This window comes from Lepisosteus oculatus, chromosome 4, assembly GCF_040954835.1.
Source record: "Lepisosteus oculatus isolate fLepOcu1 chromosome 4, fLepOcu1.hap2, whole genome shotgun sequence".
Taxonomy (NCBI): Eukaryota; Metazoa; Chordata; class Actinopteri; order Semionotiformes; family Lepisosteidae; genus Lepisosteus; species Lepisosteus oculatus.
The window spans coordinates 10,778,316-10,787,842 of NC_090699.1; the positions used below are offsets into that span (position 1 = coordinate 10,778,316).

The 9,527-nt window shown below is 52.9% G+C and overlaps 1 protein-coding gene across 1 annotated transcript; it reads right to left on the reverse strand.

Moving 5' to 3' along the window:
* Window positions 1-280: 280 nt before the first annotated feature.
* Window positions 281-1,369, reverse strand: LOC138238212 (G-protein coupled receptor 4-like). Its single transcript, XM_069188263.1, has one exon. The coding sequence runs from the start codon at window positions 1,367-1,369 to the stop codon at window positions 281-283; it is 1,089 nt and encodes a 362-aa protein (XP_069044364.1).
* Between the last annotated feature and the right edge of the window lie 8,158 nt (window positions 1,370-9,527).

The following is a 9,527-nucleotide window of genomic DNA, read 5'->3' on the forward strand; positions in this document are numbered from 1 at the left end:
GGGGGGGGTCCCCTGGGGGTCCCCCGGGTTAGCGAGCGGGGCCCCTGGAGGGGGCGCCATGCCTGCAAGGCAACTGACGACCGTGGGAATAAGTTAATCAAACAGAACACAAGAAGCAGGTCAAGCAAAATGAAGCAGAAGACGAGAGGCCTCTACAGAAGGCAATCCCACACAGAGAAGCAGAAAGGAGGAACACAGCGCCGTCTTTGGGGGTGTCACCTGCGGACCCCTCGGCCAGCCGGCGGCTCTGACGGGGGCTCTCGCTCCGCTCGGGCCTCCTTCAGGCCGCGGAGAGCGTGACCAACACCGTCGGGACGGGCTGGGGGCCCCCCTCCTGATCCGCGGGCCCCCCGCCGCCCCTCGTCAGCCGGCGCCAGAGACGGCGCAGCGTCCGCCTGGAGTCGCTCCGCAGGAAGATGTAGAGGGCCGGGTCGGTGAGGACGTGGAGACTGAAGAGCACGAACGCGGCGGCGCGCAGCGGGACCCCGGCGTTCGGGTCCGTCCGCAGGCCGTACGTCTGCCGGACGTAGTAGAAGCACTGGGTGGCGTAGAAGGGCAGGAAGTGCCCGACGTAGGAGCCCAGGACCAGGGCCAGGGAGCGCCGGACCTTCCTCTTCTCCTTCTCCGACACGGCGATGGCGCCGGCGACGGCCCTCCACGTGCCGACGCCGCAGAAGACGAGGAAGGGGAGGGGCAGCAGGAAGTGGACCGTCCAGAAGCTCAGCCACTGGCCGGGCGTCCGGCTCAGGAACATGTACAGGGTCGTGTCCGTGGCTACGAGCGCCCACACGGCCGCGGAGACCCGCACCGCCAGGTTGGCGGTCCGCCGGTACCGGTACCACAGAGGGTGGGCGACCACCAGGTACCGCTCCAGCGTGATGCACGCCATGAACCCGATGCCGGCGTTCACGCCGACGTTGAACAGGACGTTGAAGATGTCGAACTTGAGACACAGGTGGTCGGTGCCAAAGCCTCTCGTGAGGGGCACGACGGAGAGCTGGAGCAGGTCGGCCACCAGCAGGTTCATGACGTAGAAGCACACCACCTCCTTGTCGGTGAACTGGCGGTACAGCTTGAAGAGGGCCAGGCAGATGACGGGCAGCCCCAGGCCCAGCACGCTGAAGTGCATGGCCTTGGTCACTGTCGCGGCCACCTCGAGATTCGTGCTGGTGTTCCCAGTGGGGTTGGGCATGCCTAAGAAGTAGTAATAGTCATCGTCCGGGACATAATCGTCGGGGTCGTAGAGGACCCCCCAAAAGTTTGAGTAAAAATCATAATCATTGTAATGGCCTGGGGAGGGCGTCAAAGGGTAGGGGGTGTAGTTCGTGGGAACAGTGGGATGATCCCCAGAATGGCCTGTAGAGCCCATGGATCCCTTGACCTTCAAACTTCCCAGTAATGCCTCCCACTGGTTAGGGTTGTCCTTGGAAGGAAGACAGGGGGGTCCTGTCCTTGTCAACAGGGAACGGACTTCTGTGTCCTGTCCTTGTCAATGGAGACTGAGCTGTGTGTCCTGTACTTGGCAATAAGGACTGAGCTGTGTGTCCTGTCCTTGACAACGGGGGACTGAGATGTGTGTACTGTCCTTGTTAATGGAGACTGAGCTGTGTGTCCTGTCCTTGTCAACGGGGGACTGAGCTCTGTGTCCTGTCCTTGTCAATGGAGACTGAGCTGTGTGTCCTGTCCTTGTCAATGAAGATTGAGCTGTGTGTCCTGTCCTTGTCAATAAGGACTGAGCTGTGTGTCCTGTCCTTGTCAACGGGGGACTGAGCTCTGTGTCCTGTCCTTGTCAATGGAGACTGAGCTGTGTGTCCTGTCCTTGTCAATGAAGATTGAGCTGTGTGTCCTGTCCTTGTCAATAAGGACTGAGCTGTGTGTCCTGTCCTTGTCAATTGAGACTGAGCTGTGTCTCCTGTCCTTGTCAATTGAGACTGAGCTGTGTGTCCTGTCCTTGACAACGGGGGACTGAGGTGTGTGTACTGTCCTTGTTAATGGAGACTGAGCTGTGTGTCCTTTCTTGTCAGTGGGGATAGTTGCCTGGTCTCCAACAGTCCAGAGCTTCTTCTGCTCCGGGGTTCTCCAGGTGAGTCCACCATGCGTCTCTCTCCCTGCCCCTCACAGAGCCTCAGGAGGGAGGAGGAGCTGTGCTGCAGGGGGGGGACAGTGTATCACCAGAGGGGGCAGACTCTCAGAGGGAGCTGACAGGGGTCCCAGTCCAGCTGTCCACAGCAATCAGGAAACCACTGGGTATCTGATCACCAACCTGTGCCTCCGATCACCTGAAGGCGAGATGAATAGATGAGAAACAGGTGTCATGGCTGAGTGACGACAGAGCTGTAGAAAGAAGATAATTATAATGTGCCGGGCACTGTTCTGAGCAATCAGGGTGAGACTAACGAGCCTCGTAGCTCTTTGCTTTTGAAACACTATACAAATTTCACACACCAGCCTCAGCCAAGTCAGAGCAAAGCTGTGAGCGCCCAGTGACGAGTATTCACTCTTACCTGCAAGGGAAACACCTACAAGAATCACATCAAATATTATATTATATATTATATATTATATATTATATATTAACAAATATTATATCAAGTCACAACTTCTGTAGGCCAATGACCGTGTAGCACCGAATCTGTGAGATTAATCACGTGTGCAGAGGATACCACCCAGACAGGGCTAATTCCAACAACAGCCAAGTTCCAGCAGACTCGGCTCCTGTCGTCATGCCCTCCTCTGAAACACTATAAATCCCAGACGTGATCCCCGCATCTCTCTCTCTGCCCCCCCCCCCCAGCCCATCTCCCCAGCTCCTCGAGAGCACCTACCCTGAGGCTATTCACTCTCTAGACTCAGCACTGCTGTGAAGGTATTCATTCTGGCATGTAGTGGTAAGCGAGAGGAGTCCATCTTCCCTGTCACTGTCGCGGCCCCTAGGGGGCGCTCCACTGCTCCTGTCATTAGTCCCGTGATGGTTGCTGTGTTCCCCAGGTGTATCCTGTTATGTGTTGCAATATTTAAAGTCCAGCGCCTCCGGTCCTCGGGGCTCCACATCAGGGTCCGGACGTTGTGAGGCCCGCCTCGCACCAGGAGACCCTATTGCACGTCCGTCTCCCGAGGGCACAGGCCTCGTCCCCGACACCTCCCGTGTCCTGAGCCTGGGGTCCGGACGACCTCGCCCCATCATCCCGGGACCTGTTCCTGTTTTCCCCCTTTCCCGGGGGATTTTAACCTCGTCACGTCTCGGGATGGATCTACGGTTAATGGACTCTTGGGCTGTGGCCTGACCCTCCCTCGGACCCGCTCGGATTTGGACGCCAATCTTTGTCTCCCCCGCTCACTGTCTCCCGGACTGTCACTGTTATTCTGTGCACCAGTAATCCCCAGTGTGTTCTCCCATATCGCACCACCATATCCTGTTTCCTCCAGCTCTTCCCACATCGCACAGAGTCTATTCCAGAACCCGACACGGACTGCAGACCCTGTCTGTAACAGTCATATAGCGCTGTACTGTGCTTCGTGTACGATACATGAGTTCTGCTTTTTCTCTCCTCTCTCTCTGTATCGGCACGAATGTCTCTTTGCACCGCTGTTACTTCAAGAGCACCGGTAGACGATAACATACCCCTAGGAACCCGAAGGGCTGGTCTGGCACTAAAGATGACTTTGACTTTGATACATCACCAATGCCGCCTGTGTGATACATCGTATCATACAGCACTGTGGCGTCACACTAGTGATAGAATAGCGTGATTGATTTCGTGTGTAACAAAGCGTTAAATGTTTAGCACACAAATCCAGACAGTCGATTTGGATTATTTCTCCTCTTGTAAAAGCAATGTTGCATATATAGCATGAAATATATATGCTGTACATGCAGTCTATAATATATATGCTGTACATGCAGTCTATAATATATATGCTGTATATACATTCTGTAATGGATGTATACATGTTGTATGAACAGTACATAATGTGTAAATATGCTGTATATGCAGTAAACAATTTATATACTGTGTATGTACATTATATAATGTGTATATATGCTGAATATACAGTATTATAATTTATATATAAATCCTGTATGTACAGTATATAATTTATTTAGATATATGCACTGTATATTATTAATGCAGAAGCAGAAATGAGTGCAGGTTTTGTGTCTGTTTATGTGTGATGTGTATTCCAGGAAGTCTAACTAAAACAGTAAGGTGCAGACTCGCTCTGAACCGAACCAGCACTCCAGCTCAGGAAGACGAATACCGAAGGAGAAACGATCAGACCACGACGCAGTACCTTAGAGTCCATCAGCAGCCTCCCTGACCGCCTGGAGAGAGTGTCCCCACAGACTGAGGCCGATTCTCGCTTCTCTGACAGCGCTGCACGGGCGGCAGGTACAGTATCCGTGCCCGACAGCCCAGTGAAGGAGAAACCCCCGGGTACTGCAGAAGAGCAGGAGACAAGGATGTGCTTTGTTTCAGCGACAGAGTAGTGGGAAATCGGACACACTGTTTCTCAGAATTCAGAATAGCATATTCAAATATTAACACCAGACTGGCCACAGATGTGCGAGATATGGTCAGGGATGTAAATGTTCACTAATATGCATATATCCTCTATAAATATTACTAGCACAAAAGTATTATATTGGTGGCACAGGGGTTGGTATTGCTGTCTTAGGTTCAAATCCAGACCTGGGGTGCTGTCTGTGTGGAGTTTGCATGTTCTCCTCCTGTTTATGTGGGTTTCCTCCTGGGGCTCTGGTTTCCTCTCACAGTACAAAGACATGCTGGTGGGTTAACTGGCTTCTGGGAAAATTAGCCCTGGTGTGTGTGTGTGTGAGTGTGTGTGTGTGTCTTGTGATGGATTGGTGTCCTGTCCATGGTGTGTGTGTGTCCTCTGATGGACTGGCATCCTGTCCAGGGTGTGTGTGTGTGTGTGTGTGTGTGTGTCCTGTGATGGGCTGGTGTCCTGTCCAGGGTGTGTGTGTGTGTCCTGTGATAGACTGGTGTCCTGTCCAGGGTGTGTGGGTGTGTGTGTGTGTGTGTGTGTGTGTGTGTGTGTGTGTCCTGTGATAGACTGGTAATATTGAGCTCATCTTCACCTTACCTGAAATGAATAGGCCAACAGTGTGTGTGTGTGTGTGTGTGTCCTGTGATGGGCTGGTGTCCTGTCCAGGGTGTGTGGTGTGTGTGTGTGTGTGTGTGTGTGTGTGTGTGTGTGTGTGTGTGTGTCCTGTGATAGACTGGCGTCCTGTCCAGGGTGTGTGTGTGTGTTCTGTGATGGGCTGGCGTCCTGTCCATGGCGTATCCTACCTTGTGCTCTTTGTGTGCCAGCATGCCCAGACTCTACCCGCCTGGATAAAGCATTTAGAAAGTGGAAGGACAGATGGTCTCCCAGTTTTAGGAAGTGGGCAGAAGGAGTTCTGTGTGCACACTTGGCCAGCTTGCAATAACACCACCTGAGGGGCTTTGTCCCGTTGTAACGCAGCACACAAATATAACTCACTAGGAAAAACAGCACCCGAGGACACAGATCATGGAGAGAAGATCTGGCTGAACCCGCTTGGCTGAGGGCTGACAGCCTGGCCAGAGGACGAGGGGGCTGGGGGACCCCCCAGCGGGGTGAGGGGTGACCAGGGGACAGCTTGCGGATTGCGGATGACTGACAGCTCGGTTGTCGTCGTCCCTCCCACACGTCTGCTAGAAACTCCATTAAACGTGTCATGTGTACACGGAAATACTCTCCTGGTGGTCTTGCTGGGGGCTGTAGGAGCTCAGACAGCGAAGGGTCCCGGGTTCGATCCCAGGTAGGGGCAGGCGATGGAGCTTGCTCTAATTCCTTCCAGGCGGCTCCCAGGTCAACTCAGCCTGCTTTCCAAATGGATAAGATCAGATCCCTCTACTGGCCCTGTACAATCTCCTGCATCAGGAATGTGTCTTTTCTCAGACCCCAGCTTGCTCTCCATGAGACACACAGACAGGGAGAGAAGCTGGGGGTCAGAGCGCAGGGTCAGCCATTTATACAGCACCCCTGGAGCAGCTGGGGTTCAGGGCCTCGCTCAGGGACCCAGCAGAGTAGGATTCGTCTGCCGGCCGCGGGATTCAAACCAGCAACCTCCCAGCCACAGGCACAGGCACAGCTCCTGAGCCACAGAGCCAGTGCTCCGCCCCACCCCAGGTACTGGGGGTTAATCCTTCCCCAGGGGTCATAGGCCAGCCGGGGCGTGATGCCGACCACATCAGCTCCACCTCCAGCGCTGGCTGGTTGAGACTGGTCTGAACAGGGGCCGACCTCCCGTAACCATGAGGTCATTCCTCGAATTCCCCCCTGTGCCCTCTAGAGCACGTCACCCTCTCCTCTTCCTCACTCGCGCTGCGTGCCTCCTCCGACCACAACATCAGCAGGCGGCGTCTGTTATTGTTGTTGTTATTGTCACCTCTCTCTCTCTCCCAGTGGAAAAAATGGATAGGGGATCCGTATCGTTCAGAGTGTGGACGCCTGTGCGTCCGAATTTCCCGCGTCGAAAAGCGAAAACCAGTGACGTCCCAGCCCACACAAAACTTCTTAATCCTTCTGTTCTTAATGCTAAGACTTGTTAAAGAGAAAACAAAGCATCGCTGTGTGAATTTTTAACGCGTGTCGAGGGGACCGGAGCGCGCGATTGTGGATCATTTGGCAGGGCAGCGCGCGCGGAAAGACGGAACTCGCCCCCTGTCACGTGACTCCAGGGCAGCCGCGGCCGCGCCCGTTGACTTATCGATATGTATCGCTTCGCAATCGCGCTGCCGATATTTCAGAGACAATCGCCAATGCCCGCAGCACCCTCGGACGTGACGACACAGCCTCGAGAAACCCTGAGCGCACGTGTCAACTCAAAACGAGAGGCTCAGCGGAGGCTCAGCAGAGGCGCGAGAAGACAGGGAGACCCTCCGAGATCGAGACGGGGGGACACAGCCGAGGGGTCTCAGCCAGTGTCCCGGGTCGGGTCTGGATCTCAGAGTTCTCCCATCGGCTCAGCACCAGGGGCAGCGCCCGCCGTACCAGCAGCTCGGTCTGTAGCGCCCCCTACACGTGGGCTAACCCGGCTCGGTCCCCTCCATCTGTCTGCAGGACCCCACCAGATCTTGGTTTGTTGTCATTACACAACACAAGACAGGTAACTGTTTAGTTGGTGCTAGCTAATTTGTTTGAGGCTCTCACCCAGCAGTGTCTGGAGAGAAGCCAGGGTATCGGCTTCAAAAACATGGCTGGGCAGCTTGTTCCCCACCCCCACCACCCTCTGTGTAAAGAAGCGCCTCCTGTCCTGACTGGAGGATCTCACCCAGCTGTGTCCTGAGAGAAGCCAGGGTATCGGCTTCAACAACTTGGAGAGAGAGAGAAAAAAAAAGACTGTGATAATTAGCTTCCTGTTTGCAATTAAGGGAAGAAATGACTTGAAATATTCCAATAAATAGCGCTTCCTGTGTGACCTAATAAACGCATGAATTACCTGCTGAGACACGACTCGGCGGTGTGTGTTGTGACAGTGTTCATGCCTTCGCGCCGTGTCTGTCGCTGATCTCTGCTCGGGTGCGGGTCGCGCGATATACAACCTGCCCGCGAGAGGGCGGTGTTTCATTCCGTATCATCGCATCGAGCATGAGTTCCTCACACTCACACTCACACAGCGCTGTTCTGGACACTCCACTCAAAGCGCTTGACAGGTAATGGGAAGCCCCTTCAGCTGTAAAGAGAGGGGGGTTATCAGGAGGCCATGACTGGTAAAGACCAGGGGGAGTCTGTCCAGGACACTGGACTCTCTTTCAGAGAGACACCCTGGGGTCTTGACTGACCACAGAGAGGCAGGACCTCAGTTTTTCGTCTCATCCGAAGGACAGCACCTTGTTTACAGTCTAGTGTCCCCGTCACTGTACTGGGGGCATTAGGACCCCCAGAGACCGCAGGGAGAGCGCCCCCTACTGGCCCCACTAACACCTCTTCCAGCAGCAACCTTAGCTTTCCCAGGAGTCTCCCATCCAGGTACTGGCCAGGCTCACACCTGCTGAGCTGCAGTTGGCTGACGGCTGACGGCTGACGGCTGTGGGCTGCAGGGTGATATAGCGCAATGGGACAGGGAGCCTGCCTTTCAGTAATGTCTTATGTTTCAGACGTGAATGTCCACCGACGTGTTTGTAATGTGAATGGTCTGCAGGTGCTGTGGGGATCGCATACGCTTTTGTCACACTGTCATTCAACAGCCTTGCCAATAAACGTCGTCGAACAAAATGTGCACAACTTGAAATGTTTGCGCACACGGGCCACGAGAAATCAGAGGGAACGTTGTCCTCTTCTGCTGCTGCGACCCACGACGCCTTCCGCTAAACGTTTTTTATTTTTTTATTTATGCTTAACAAAATAACAAAAATGACAATACAAACAAGAGTACATATAACAATTCAAGACAAAAATATCGTCTTCTGGATCCCTCCGTCAACGCCCACCCCCCAAACCGGATGTGCCGGGTTCTCTCTCTCTCTCGCACCGGAAGGAGGCTCTTCAGCTGAAACGTCGTGCCTCTTTCCTTTTTTTCCATGTTCAAGTTCAGCCCAGCCATAGACAAGTATACAGAGGTGCGAGATATCGTTCTCCGGGTCTACGGTGCGAATATAGACAAGACACTGACTAGACAATGCTATCGACAATGTAGACATAGACATTCCTGACAGGGTACATAAAGTGCGATGCGCACAGCGCAGTTTACTTTACAGGATTGTGCAAAGATTTGTGCAAAGATTGAATACATCAGACAGTGTGCCTGAGCCTGACATTAGGCAGAAAGGAACTAGGCTGCCAGATGGGGAGAAAGTGCAGTAGGTACCGGGGTGTTGAGGAGCCTGACAGCCTGTGGGGAAAAAGCTGTTACGGAGTCTGGTGGAGCTGGCTTTCAGCGTGGAACAACCCTCCAGCTGTCCTGAGCAGGCTGGACACGCGTGGGGGGCGAATCCCTCGGCTCCCCCAGCTCCCCCGCAGAACACGCGCGCTGCACGTCCACGGGACTAGCTGCAAATGAAGCCTTTTACATAGTTCCGTCGCGCGTCTGGCCTTTTGATTCTTTACATTTCTAGTGGAAACAAAAAAGGAATTCTACCTTAAAAGCATGAATAGGGGCAGCAGAATTACGAATTACATCCACAAAAGTCAATTACCATTGACTTTTGTGGATGAAGTATTTCGCCAAACTTATTGACAGATTAATCATAAGAACATATCCTTTATCCAAATCAGGTCTAACAAAATATAAAATAATAGCAAAATCTTTCAATTTAACATTTACCTTTAAATGTTTAACAATTACATCTTGCAAATCTGTTTTATACATATGCAGTTTACAAACACACGTAACAAAGATTCCTTCCCATTATTACAAAATACACGTTCTCTTGTTCGAGTTTCAATCTAGAAAATGTCAATTCAACAGGATATCAGATCTATGAAGATCTTAAATGAAATTTAACTTAATTTGTAACACAGTATCTATCCGCAATTGT

Coding starts and splice junctions, on each gene's coding strand:
- LOC138238212 (XM_069188263.1), bottom strand. CDS start 1,369: ATGGGCTCTACAGGCCATTCTGGGGATCATCCCACTGTTCCCACGAAC.